The sequence below is a fragment of the Amphiura filiformis genome, chromosome 12, assembly GCF_039555335.1.
Source record: "Amphiura filiformis chromosome 12, Afil_fr2py, whole genome shotgun sequence".
In the NCBI taxonomy this organism is placed as follows: domain Eukaryota; kingdom Metazoa; phylum Echinodermata; class Ophiuroidea; order Amphilepidida; family Amphiuridae; genus Amphiura; species Amphiura filiformis.
Genome location: NC_092639.1, coordinates 36,320,430 through 36,335,172, shown reverse-complemented (window position 1 = coordinate 36,335,172; position 14,743 = coordinate 36,320,430). Strand labels below are relative to the sequence as shown.

At 34.5% G+C, this 14,743-nt stretch overlaps 1 protein-coding gene across 1 annotated transcript in view; it reads left to right on the top strand.

Moving 5' to 3' along the window:
• LOC140166139 (uncharacterized) overlaps window positions 1–14,743 on the top strand; it is a 223,096-nt gene that overhangs the window by 200,691 nt on the left and 7,662 nt on the right. The window contains 5 exon segments of the mRNA XM_072189524.1: window positions 255–412; window positions 4,154–4,228; window positions 4,995–5,273; window positions 10,098–10,275; window positions 13,464–14,663. Of these exon segments, the coding sequence (XP_072045625.1) occupies window positions 255–412; window positions 4,154–4,228; window positions 4,995–5,273; window positions 10,098–10,275; window positions 13,464–14,663 (1,890 nt within the window).

Sequence of the window (14,743 nt, the reverse complement as noted above, 5' to 3'; positions counted from 1 at the left end):
TTAAGATGAAACTAATTCACCTCAAATTTGGTAGTGACTTTGGTGCTTTTACACAGTTGTGCTTGTGTATATGCTCTGTGTTAATAAGATAGCGTGTGGTTTGATACTGTGACCAGCGGCATATGCACCTATGTCACTACCAAAATTGATACACAAACTATAACCATGCCTTTATATAAAAAGAGGAAATTTTAACAATTAGATAACTGGAACACTTCATGTGCTTATTATCTCTTCGTTTTTCAACCATGCAGAATTCCCCACGAACCAGCTTGAGATGAATGCAGTAGCAGACATCTTTGACGCCGATGGCAACGGATATATCAACTACAAGGAGTTCATCGCCGCACTCTGGCCAGAGAAAGTACGCGGTACCAAACCCGAGACGGACCAACAGAAGATTGAAGATGAGGTAATGTATACAGCATCATGTATAGAATTCCCTTTTTTTTTATCAGTTTAATATCGCTATATAGTAGAGCAGAAGTGACCAGTTTACTCTGAATATATAACTCTAAATACCTCAAAGTTTGAGCATGTTTTAAACAGAAAGGGGTCTTGAGCACAACACGTCCGGTGTATTGAGCGACCCCTGAGTGGATTAGAATGGTAGAAGTAGCTTGTCAGTATATTGGTCACTCCTGCTGCAAGTAGTTGCATAAAATAAGCCATAGTTATCAAGAGAATTGCTTTTAGAGAGCATTTTGTTACAGATATTGCTGTTAGAATTGCATTATGTGCATATAATTGTGTAGAGATTGAAAGAATAATATTGCAAATGGTATCATGGAGTGCTCAGTAGAATATTTTAGTTCCGTATTCAACCTAATTAGTGCCCCTCATATTTAGTACCCCATACAGAAATTTTCAAATAACTGTCAAAGTGCACCTTTTTCAATGCACCAAATTCCATTAAATAGCTGAATAAATTACATTCTAAACCTTCCAGTTTATGATTTTTCATTACTTCAGATACACTGTATTTTGAATGTGTATGTGTATAACTTCACATTTATTACTTTCATTCCATAATTGTAATAAGCGCACTGAAAGTGACTGACTGAAATTCCCTGGGCTCTAATAAGGTTGAATATGGTAGTTTAGAATGAATTATTCAAAATTTGTTTATGTGCAGAAGGTACTATTAATGAAGAAGATTCTGTTTAAACTTTTGGAAAGAATATTTTTCATTAAATTTTTAAAACAATTTATTTAAATATTTTCAGAGAGGAAAAACAATTTATTTAAATATTTTCAGAGAGGAAAAACAATGAAGAATTTTGAAATTAAGGAAAAGAAAATTGACATAAATTGTTTTCTTTTGATTCATTCCCTGGTATCATTTGTGGACCAGGTCTGCTGCCAATGCGGACTTTCCAGGAGTCTTGAAACCCTCCTGGAATATGGCTTATTCCAGGCAAGCAAATACCAACTAAATCCTCATCCCCCATCTATTGAAGTCATCTATTGCCTTGGCGCTTTCTGTTCTGTTGGCCAAATATATAGCTGTAGCATAGTATTATATAGCGCCACTATATGTGCAAACTCATTGTGAACAGAGTTTAGCATTTTGAGTATTTGGTTTCTATACTGTTATTCTTCAAAGTGATTCTTAATTTGATATTAGTTATGAATGAAATTTGCCACATTTTGTTTGATTTCTCTAAAACACACATGCAGTCTGTGATTCTGCACTTTAAATCACTGCAAATTATGATTCTGTACACGCTTCGTTTTATTTATTTGCTTGTACTCAGTTCTTTAATAAGCAAAATAGTTAAAATTTTATTTTATTTTTCTAAAACACATGTAGTCTGTGATTCTGCACTTTAAATCACTGTAAATTATGATTCTGTACACGCTTGCTTATCTTGTATTTATTTGCTTGTACTTAGCTTTTTAAACATGCCAAACGCAGTAATAATGCATTGCTTTTATGTACCCTGAGTTTTGTTGCTTATGAAATAATTGTATCATAACATTATTCTGTTTATTTTCCCCCATTTACGTTGCATGATTGTGTATATATAATAGTTTACCTATTATGAACAGCTTGACTATGAGGTAGTGTGTCTTGCCAATTTGTTTGCATGTGTAGTTTTTGAATTAATTGTGATATAACTCTTCATCCCCCATCTTGTTAACCGGATGTGTTAGTTTGCATGACTAATTAACATCCTTCATCAGTGGTATTAGTGACAATGTGGGGTTTTCTGAACTATTTTTTTGGTTCTGCTGTGGTGTTAGTTAACAAGTAGCATTGTAAAGATCAAAACTAATTATTGATTTAGAAGTTTCAACTTTCGTCTTTAAATTACGGTTCATTTTTTTTCTTTCTTAAAAGAAATTTTGAGCCTTCATTATTATTATTATAAATTTTTTAAAGCCCAATCACTTATTGTAGGATAATTTTAACAACTTCTGGTTTTCAATTAATAATAACTGTGATAAGTTTTTTAATCCTAGGGGGTACTCAAGTTTGGTTTGGTTTGAGGTGGATGTGCCACTGAGAATTTGAAATTGGACCCATCAATATACCAAATTTTGACCAATAGTCACAATTTCAGCCAAATTTTTGGGCAAATTTAAAACATTTTGACTACAATTAGGCAAAATTGGACTATTTTGAAAAGAAAATGTAAAAATTTGGAAAAAAATGACCCACCCATATACCAAAGTTGCCCTAGAAAAATGGGTCTGCCTCATGGTTATTTGTACTGAGAACTCCCCCATGGTTTCACTCACCAAATATTTGGTATGAACCCACAAGTACATTATATTGAAATGATAAAGGAGGACTCTTTTATTCATTCCATCTTATTGATAACTGATATCTAATCTTCTCATTCCTATGTGCATGTGGAATAAAAACCCTTCAGTTACCCAAGAAACAAGCTTTTCTTGCCGCTATCATAATATCCCATAGGATTATGGTAGAGCAGAAACTACAGTCATTATATATTAAAACTCAGTAGTGAAGACTTTTCTTCCCTTGCATTGCCTTTGTAGCTTTTCAAACCTTTCTCAAGATCTGTCCTTGAGACTCTGAAAAAAGGATTTTGTATTACATAAGCTCCAGTTATAAAGGATGAGATATTAAGGGCAATGTGGAATTTTATCCACCCAAGTGTTAAGTGTTTGCGGTAGAGTGTCGTGAATTAACAAGATTCTTTTAGGAATCAAAAATCCTCAGTTGTGTTCAACACTTGTTATCATGAATGCATTATGCCCTGCCAGGGAGAAGTATTCAAATCATTACCAGTTTGATGTTTGCTACTAACATAATTTTTTTATTGTCACCAAATATATTTGGTTCTGTATTAAATAATAATTCAAGTGAATCAGAAAAAAGAGGTTAAAGACAGGTACTTGTTGGTGATATTACTAGATTTAAACAAGATTCTGATTGTCCTTGTGAGCCTCAATAGCTCGGTTGTCTGATTGAATCTTATCAATAGATTTATCTTGAAAAAAAGAAGAATATTTATTACTGCAACAACTGTGCTTCTATGCAGTATTAGATATTTGTATTTATTTTTGCTGTGAAGTGTTGTGAAACTAACAAAATCAGTGTTAATTTTGTATCAATTAGTGAGTGATGGCTAGTGTGGCTACTAACCTAAATTATTATTTTATTATGATCGTAGAAGTATTGTGAAAGTGATGAATTTTATCGCTTGTTTATTACTTCAACCAGTCCTAAATAATGATGATCATAACATGTTAAAATAACCCCAGAAATGGTTCATTTAGAATTAAAAAGGTTAAGGTTACGGGGTGACAACAAGTCTTTTCACTTCATACATAAATGTCATTAATTAATAGGCTTTAAAAGACTTTAAATCTAATTGAGCCCTTTAATATTTCATTCATAGATATTTTTCTAAAATGAATCAATAGTTAATATCTCTTTTCATTCTCATCATAGTTGGATTTTCCACCTATTCATCAGATCTTCTTATTTCAACCCAAATCTGGTCCAATAAATAATGATAAAAAGGGGCCTGTGGTATTTATTGTAATGTCTGACTGCTGTGCTCTGTCTTTCTGAAAAGTTTGCATGAAATTATGTAATGGTGCCACTTCAGTACCTCATCATAGTTGTGAAATAGCTAATCTTTATACATCTTTATATTCTTTCTGTATTTTGTAGGTGAAAAAGCAAGTGCACATGTGTACTTGTATCAAGAAGTTCAAGATTCAGCGTGTTGGAGAGAGCAAATACAGAGTAAGTACTAATAAGCCTTGAAATAATATCATAATACTCACTACTCCAGCACAACAATTCTATTACCTACCCATTTACACCTAGGTGAAGTGAAGCAAACAGGGTTAAATGTCTTGTCCATTGACAACTTATCGGCCACAATGTGACCTCATGATTACGAGTCTGATCACTGAGCCACCGTGGAATATAAAACCTGTATATCTCGTGAATTTTAAGATATTTTACCATAGATTTTAATACAAAGTTACTAATTGACTGCAGTAGAAACGAGGAACATATTAATAGATGTCTCCATTGTTGTTGATCATTATCACCAAGTTTTCCCCTTTTAATATCAGGCAACTTGAAGTTCAAAAGATGATTTTGGCAGCCTCTTTCTATTGTATGGTTCAATAGGCATCCACAAAAAAGCTTACATCCAAAATTTCAATTGATTCAGGACATTGTATTTGCAAGTTGCCCATAATTAAAGGTATTACAGCATCCCATAGGCTACTATGTTGTAATTTCAGGCTTGTCAAACAACTGAATCAGCAAGAAAGCTATATATTCACAAAATCATGATGTAGTCCCAGGTTTCTGATGGTATAAAAATCTCAACTTTTTGGAGTAAGTTGAAGCTGTGGATCACCAAGTGCCCCTTTAAGAATAGGATTATTATATATTTACTAAATAAAAGAATGTTATATCAATGTTTAGCTATTTTCTGTACTTTAACTTATGTTTTATAATGAATGTTTTCATCTCACTTGTTATATTTGTATAGTTTGGTGAGTCTCAGCAACTACGTCTTGTACGTATCTTGCGTAGCACAGTAATGGTACGTGTCGGTGGAGGCTGGATGGCCCTAGATGAATTCCTGGTGAAGAACGATCCATGCAGAGCTAAGGGACGTACCAATATCGAGTTGCGTGAACGTTTTATCCTCGCAGACGGTGTCAGTCAATCGATGACATCCTTCGGGAGGCCAAGGCGATCGCGATCACCATCTGAATCGAGTACTGGAAGTGCAAGCTCACGAAGTCTTACTGGACCAATTTTGAAGGTAAGCATATATCGCAAAACATTTAAAATAAGCCACTTGTGTTTCAAAAAATAATGCAAGCACTTATAATGCCAACAGGTCTAGCTAAGTGGGAAAGTGGATGGGAAGGGGAAGGGCTTTTAAAAATTCCTCCATGAACATGATAAAAGTTGAAAATTCCTCCATGAACATGATAAAAGTTGAAAAACAACATATGACATTGTAAAATGAGTTGAAATGGGAAGTATCACAAAATGATAAAATGATTGTATTCCTTCTTAAAACTCATTCTTAACCCTCCTCAAAGTCAATATGTGAAGTTTCTTTCTGCTGTTAATTTAATATAACACCAGATCTTATCATATAGTTGTCATGGTAATAGTGAAAATAAGATTTTGTGAAGTGAGGACTAAAGAATTACAACTGCAATTTGAAACTAAGAGGATCATGATATCCTCTTGAGAAGCTGTGTATGAATATAAATATAAGGGATAAGCAGGTTTAATCAATCCTGTCATGTTTTTTCAACTGAACAGTTCCTTGTCAGGGCAAGGTTGTCATTCCCTAATAATGAGGTCTATTAATTGAATTTGCTGCAGCTGATATGCTAAGATTTAATTATCAATAATATATCAGGTTATCAAATTCACCCACAAAAAATTAAAACCCAATAGGATTTGAATAAACATGCTCTCAGAAGCATATTATGTAAATGAAACATTGCTGATGTGTTTGGACAGAAATAAGCAACCTTGACAAGTCAAAATTTGCAGCTTTGAAATGGAAATGAAAGCTAGTACTTGCCCTTGCTCTTACTTGATAAGATCAATCCTACATGCAGATTAAGCCAGGTTATATGAACTTGAGGGAGAAGAGCAAAACTTACTTGTAGACATTATGGTAGTAGGCCTACAAGCAAGTCACAGAGATGATGAAAACATAGCATTGGGACCCTCTCCAGATACGTGGGGAGGTAACAAGGCTGACTATGATACATAAAGTCAATGCAGACCAGGTTGCCATACTAGTTTCTCACAGCACTTGTCACAACAACCAAGCCTATATTAGACCAAGAGCCAAAAAAAACTACTATAAAGACTAATCCCCCCAAACATCCAAGAGTGGAACATTCTGCCTAAACAAATTGGTAACATCCCAACTTCGGCAAGACTCAAGTAACAGATCTAAGGCTAAGCAACCTAAGTGCACTCACAGCTCTTTGCATTGAAGTGTTGTGATGTGATGTATTTCTTCAAAGTCTCAAAGCAAATAGATCAGTGCTCAAGCACTGTTAATTAATACAATGTAGATAAGCAGACAGTCATAAGTGTTGCCATGGCAACTTCAACAGTTGATACATTGTATATGTGATTAATATTAGATCTTGGTATCATGATAATGATGGCCTCATATTTTATGTTATTCTAAACTACCGACTTGTAGGGATAAATGACATTGCAGCTCCATAAATCCAGGATAATAAATGCAATTGGGCTTTAAAGCTCATATTCAAAACCTGTAGATCAAATGTATGTATCTTGGCATGATGAAATAATGGACACATGTGTAGCTTGTTTACTGTAAAATACTTCATATTCACAGTAAGTACATGTCTAAGTACAGCAAGTTTGAATTTTCATCAGTGTGTGTCATTATTAAGCCCTGATGATGAAAGAAATTAGCAGCTATTAAATAATACAAATTGATATTTGTTAACCATTTAGTGCTTACAACTGAAAGTGCAGCTTGTTGTTTAATTTATTATCCTTGGCTAATGAAGTTCATTTACTTATAGCCATGTAACCTTGGCCTTCTCATAATTAAGTAAAACAAGCTGGGGATTTTCAAAGAAACAAGCTGCTGAAATCTGAACAAAATTATTGATGGATTTAATTGCATAATATTGCCACACAGTTTCTACTAGAAATATACTATCGGGTCTTCCAAAACAAGGTGTAGATTTTTTGTTACCAACAAAAATGTTGATTAAATTAGAGAGAGGTGATCATTTTGCTCTGCTGAAAAGTAATTATATTGATGCTTCATAATTTACTAAATTGGTTTATGCATCCCAGTAATATCAGTAACCGGAAACTAAAAATATATTTTACAATTGACTTGTAGTCATTTAACCTTGACCTCACCATATCAAATTAAGTAAAACAAGCATGATATTTTCAAGAAAACGAGTTGCTAAATTGCTTGTGAGAAAACAATTATTGATGGATTTAATTGCATAATAGTTCTGTAGTTTCTCTCCACTAATGTAGTCACAAGCTACAACAACCAACCTGTCTCAAAAGAAATTACAGAATATCACAGAAACGGGCTATTACCCCCCGGTACATTTGAAATCTGTATATCCTCTATGGAAGACATGACCTTAATCTTCCACACAGGGAGTGTGAATTTCAAATGGGGTTACCTCAATATGTGACTCCATTTAAAATCTGCATCCCCTGTGTGGAAGATTAAGATTGTGTTTTTCATAGGGGGTGTATGGATTCCAACTGGAATAGCCCTATGACAAGATTATTACTTATTAGAAGTACATATGACTTCTTACTCATCTTTGCAACTTGGAAAGCAACAAGATTGATATTGCATTTTATATCTTGTTTTCTTGTACAATTAAGGTTGTATCTCTGATTAAATTATTTCACTCAAATTCATTTTCTGATAACAATTTGAATAATGGATTACAAATTTTACCGCTAAGTAATAAACCTAAAGAACTGCATTGTGCAAGGTAAATTTCATAGACTTGATTCATCATTGTAAAAAGTGACCTCAATTTTTAGTTTTTACTGGAATTACTCATATCCACATTGCTAAGTTCACATGTGACAGGATCAAGCAAAATCAGTCGGAACTCGGAAATATTACATTTTCAGTTTCTTATAGGATAGTAACAAACATTTACAAAGCTGGATTTAACAGAAAACCCCATTGAAATTGAACAACCAGTTCCAAAGATATGAGCGATTTAAGATTTTCCAAAACGGTAGGAAACAAAAAGAAATATTTATTTTGTTTGGCTATATTTCAAAATCAATATTCCGAGTTCCAACTGATTTGCTTGATCGCATCACATATAGTGTTGTAAACTGCGCAATTCTTAATGCAGCAAGATACTTTAATTACCTTCAAATCTCCTGATGATGTTTATGTTTGCGTGCATTTTCTCATATTTTAAGTGACTCTTTTCAATTGAAAATAAGAATGACCTTGATTTTAGGAAAAGCTTTTAACAGTCCAATCATTCTTAGTCAGCCATTGTCAGTCAGTAAGTTGTACACACCAATTTGGTGCAGAGGATGATTTAAGTACTACCCACCACCCCACTGGGTTTACTGTGCAGCAGTCGAGCAGTGTGAGTAACATGACACCACTGCTTTGTTATGCTGCATTGAAGTGCATGGTTAAATTTGAATTTGTACAGTTATATTTACATAAAAACGCAGTGAAGATGCTGGTCAATTTCACATTTTATGTTATCTACAGAAGGTGTGAATTATCCTTTAAACACACATCACTTTTGTTTTGAAATCGACCAAGTAATAATGACACACACACAATTCTAAAACAACATCTTTTGCACAGAGTTCAATGGGATTTGAAAAGTAAAGTGGCAGTTGAAACTCTAGTGATAACACTTTCGCAGTGCATGATGGGCTTCCTTAAATCATCCTCTGAATTTGGTGTGTATAGAACGAAACTGACATTGCAAAATATATGAACAGATATTGTGTCCTTGTAGCGATTACATGTCACTGAATGATGTGTCATTTATGTCTGCTGTTATCCACAATTTTTAAATGAATCTGTATTTCAATTTCCCATTATGTGCAGCCTTGGGTTATATGCAATTACTAAACCTATAATGCATCATTGCATAGTGACAAGTTTACAGCGAGTAATAATTGGAGAAACAATTGCTTCAAAATGGATTTCAGCATTCATGCAAAATAGTCTTTTAAAGTCATGAATATATATATATATATATTATAGACATTTTTGAAAACAAATTTCATGTTTCAGATGTTGCGTCAAGATTTTAAATGTGTGTTTATTAATTGTTTATCAACATGACATGCTCTGCTTCAAGTAACCAACATTTGTTGAATTTCTGCCCCCCCCCCCCCATTTGGTATTCTTTTAATCCTTTTGACAGACATTTTGAGATTTTCTTGCCATATAATAAAATTATTCTGACATATATTTTCAGCACCATCTGATCATTTGTATTCGCTACACTATTTGCAATCTGTGGCCCATTTATTAGTCTTATGCTATGTTTGTACTGTTTGTACACCTTTTTAATACTTGGGGCAAATGCTTTGATTTAAATTAGTTGCCTATTAAATCTTGCATGTAATTTTACATTACATGCAAGATTAGGATAATAAAACACTTTTGTTGCTTTGCTCAACTCAATCAATCAATCCAAACATCTTCAGGTGTTATAATATGAACCAATTAATTTTAAATTGCTTGTTGCCATGACAATGACTATGTTACAATGTATGTATCAAGGTTTTAAGTATTATTAGATATTGTTAAGTATAAGCTATTGTGTAGCATATCAAAATATTGTGCTATGTGTAGTACCTTTGAGTTTGTGAAGGTATTTTCAGATGTGATAGAGATATCTGAAGAACAACTAAAATTATAAAAGTAACTTTATTGGCTGAATTTGGCTGTGGGAACTAGTAAACATGAATGTATATGGCAACTATGTACACAATGCGCACATGTCCCATCATTTTTGTTTTATTACACATTTCATTTAGTAATTATGTGAACAAGTTATTCAAATTGAGATCCTTTTATGCCTCATTTCAGATCAAAGAAAAGAGAAATATTGCCCGACCATGGCAACAGTCGCCTGTGTCTTCTAGCACACCCAGAAGACTCAGCACCCATTCTAGGAGTACACCTGATGGCACAGTAACACGCACCAAGCGTGAGGATGCTAACGGGTCTACCACTACACGACGAGTCACTTCTGGACTATCTCCTGGTAGGTGTTTGTAACTAGTTCAACCAACTTAGTAGACATTCTCTTCATGTGTTTTGTAGTTATATTTTTATTTTTATATGAATGTCATGGGCCAGCTTGCTGGTGCACCAATTTCAAAAGTAAATGATTACATTTTGAGCACTCTATTCTCTTGACGGCACAACCTAAGTTTGGCAATGTTAATGTTGTGTAGAATTGTTATGGTCAGAATATGAAGTATTAATTATGCAAGAAGTTTATCACACCATGATGCTTGTTCATTGAAATAATTGTATGACAGCCTCATATCTGTGCAAACTGGTATTTGCCCTAGAATGGTAATATTTGGCGTATATTGATTAAAGAATATGGGGCCTAAATTGTAACAAAATACTGGACCTTTGCAGTAGATTTAAGTAGCACAAAATTATTTGATTTGTTGGAATAATTGGTATGGGGAAAAAGACAATTCATTGCAAACTTTACACGAGAGACCAAAATCCTTTTTCTAATTTGTATGCTCACAGGGCTAATTATAGGCTTACAGTGGTTAGTTAACCTACTATATGGGTCTATTCTTCTGTAGCAAGAATGTTGAATATTCTTGCACCACATAATTCTTCTTAGGACAAGTACCAGCTTGTCAAAGATAAAAGGTTGTCATGCAACATTAGCTAAATGAGCTCGGAGACCAAGACTAGACACTCATTTGCATTGCCAAATAATGCCCCAACACAAAATAGTTTTGTGTGTAGATAGTTGGTATTCACTGTGTATTATATAGCCCACACTTTGGGTCATTTATTGTGTAGACTTGGTAGATATTTCAGTAGTGAATTATTGTAAAATTGATTAAATTACAGTTCAGTATATTAGCTAGGTCATTTTCACTTGTATATATGCATCGTTTTCCACTGGGTCGATGTCCGTCAATATTTTGAGACCCTTTGTGGCTTATTTGATCTATACATTATTTGCGTACCACTCAAGCTTAGTTTCCACCATTTTTTCCTGCTTTTTTATCACTTTTCCTCCACATTTGTTGCATACCCATGGTGACCCCCTCAGGTTTATCATTATTGGTATTTGAGCATTCTGATGCTTGCAAGCTTCATGGGCGCACAGGGGCCCGCACACGGAAAAAGAGCGGACCCCGAAAGTAACAGGTAAAATCAGTTTCGGAGATGAAAACAGGTGTTTTGTTATAGGTGGTGTTTTGTGCATGAGTCTGCAAGGTATCTGTGGTCGCAATGGTGGCACCAGTTGTGAATCATGGGGAGGGAAATATCAAAAAGAGAATTCCAGCAATTGGAAGGGGGGTCATTTTGTGTAAGGCCATATAAAAAAAAAATTTTTGGTTCTGGTCCTCACCCACATCTTTGCTGGAGTTGGGTAATATTTTTCCTTCTTCAAGTTTTAAGCGTAACTTTTGATTTTAAACGTCCAGCAAATCATTATGCCTTATGATGATGAAAAAGTTGAGTAGCAACATGAATCACTGTAAACAAGTTTTTGTAGTATTCTACCTTTCAGAACCTTCAAATAAAAAGTACCTAATCGTTTTAACAAAAATCCTTTGAAAAAGGATTACAAATGCTAGTAATGCCAATTTTACATTGGGAGGAATAAAAACCTCCGGACGAAAGCCAAAAAATTTATTTTATGAGGTGTAATTTTCAAAGTTTGAGGTTTGAAAAAGCCATAACAGATGAGTGTTCAGTTGTACTCTTCAGAGCATTTGTTAGATTAGAGGTGGGGGATGTTTCTGGTGCCACCAGTGTCAGTGGTTGATGGGGAAATTGTTGTTTTGTTTTCAGTGCCTTCAACATCAACATGGTTTCTGAATGTTCAGCAAGCATCATTTCTGGACTTTAGAACACCCTTATGTTGGCTCTTTTTTATCTGTTAACTTATTGTTTTATACTTTTCATTTTATTGCCAGTTATGTTTTCTTATGATTATCATTATATTTTGTAGTCTTTGTATTAAGTTTTTGTTTGCATGACTTTTGTGAAATGTTCATTTGTTTTATGTGTTGTTGTTTTTTAAGTTGCTAACACTTTACCAAGATAGATAGCAGAAAAGATAAAACAGTCAATCACTTTTACTCCATATTATATTTCCCCATTCTTTACTCTGATCACATGTCTTCCTTTAATCCTGATTTGCAAAAACAATAACTTTCCACAGATTTGTCTCCAATTTAGTGTTGAATTTTCATGTTCAGGTAACCATTCATATTTTTACGGTAAAAGATTGATACTGGTCAAAACTGATCAAAATTTAATTTAAATTTGGAAAAACAATATACGGTATATTAACTTGCATGAACTTGGGATATTTATACTCCAAAACCTAACCAAACGATATATAGTCCTTTTATATCCAGTTAATCTTTAGTAATCTTATTTCTTAACTAAAATGATCTGCAATTGCATGAACTTTTTTTTTTCTTAAATCTGTCCAGTTTCTTAGTTAAAATTGTTTTCCCTGTTCTCATTAATAAAGCCTCTGATTCACTGCCATGTGTTAAAACGCATACTGCTTCTATTAGCATATAGTTTGACTACTTTTAATAATTCACAATTATTGCTAGGAGTTAATATGGAAATTACATGTTTTCATGATATAAAGTTAGAAAACTTTGAATTGAAACTATATTTAGGCAAAATTTATAAGATATGATCAATACCATCAGACTTGCATCTCACCTTTCATACTGATAGGTTGGCAGTCTTTGTCGGTCCATATGGTTTATTATCTTTTCTGTATTGTTTACATTTTGCCTGTAGTTTACTGCTGCTCAGTTTTCCTGGACAATAATGTTGTTTTCTTTGTTCAATTAATCTTCATTCAGCTATTTTTGCCATATTTAGTTTTTATGTTAACATGTAGAACATTCTTGTCTGCATTTAGTTCTGAGCAATGTTCTTAAATATCACCGCACAATGTTGACATTAACATAATCAGCAGTGTTATTATGTGGTTAATTAAAATGTCAGCCTTGTGACGGAGGTATTATATAACAGTGCCTCATTCGGTAGTTATAGTACAGTGTTAGTTTAGTACAGCAGTTTGTACTAGTAATCATAATATTGCCTATTTTATTTGCAGCATGTGTAACACAGCATGATTTACAGTGATTTTAGTCAATTTGTTGCAGTAGCTTATTAGTCTTGCATGTATTTTTCATTTCTCTCTCTTTGTAGATATCAAGCCATATAGTTCTGCTTTCTCCTCCTTGGATCATGCCCAATCACAATATTCCCGTCCTGATTACTCCAAATCCACAAATTATACAAGCCGTGATAATAAATCAAGTGCCAATGGCACAACCGGACACCAATCCTTACCTGATTACTCTTCATCCAAAGATACACATACAGGTTATTCTAGTTCCAGTACACGTGCCCAGTATTCTAGTACACGTACATCCTCTACACAAGGTGGCTTTACTTCATCATATCGCTATAGTGATCATCCCACACAGTCTACTGATGAGTACACATCAAACACCCGTACTTCACCTGAATCTCGCAATGAGGAATCTAAATACCCAAGCCTTGACAAATATGTACCAGCTTATAGAAGTACTAGTCATACTTCCAGTGAACCTGATGAACAAAGCAAATATACATCAAGTTCACGTGATGTACAGACCAAATACACATCCAGTTCACGTGATGAACCAAGTAAATACACATCCAGTTCACGTGATGAACCAAGTAAATACACATCCAGTTCACGTGATGAACCAAGCAAATACACATCCAGTTCACGTGATGAACCAAGCAAATACACGTATAGCACACGTGATGAACCAAGTAAATACACGTATAGCACACGTGATGAACCAAGTAAAAACACATACAGCACACGTGATGAACCAAGCAAATACACGTATAGCACACGTGATGAACCAAGCAAATACAAGTCCAGTGTGCGTGATGAACCAAGTAAATACACTTATAGCACGAATGATGAAGTGAGCAAGTACATGTCAGGAACAACTGACACGCAGAGTAAATACAGTACGGGTCGCAGTGATTACTCATCCTATAGACGTACTGGACGTACTTCTCCCAGTCCTGCGGAAGACAAACCATCATCTTATAGATCCAGGTCCACAGATCGTACTGGACGCACTTCCCCAGGCCCTCGTGATGATTATACCTCATCTTATAAGTATGGAGAACGTACAAGCCGTCGTTCCCCATCCCCACATGAGAGTCGCACTTCCTCCTCCTACAAGTATACAGGACGCACCTCCCCAGCCCCTCGGGAAAATAAACCCACTTCATCCTATACCTCGTCATCCTATAAATATGGAGAACAAACCTCCTCTGCCCAAGGAGACCAAACAGAATACCCAGGATTGGAGCATTATCAACCTTATTCTGAATATTTTGGTAAGATGCAGAACAACAAAATATATATACCAAATCTGCACCAAAATGTCACCAGGGCTCAATAATGGTTTGAATACTAA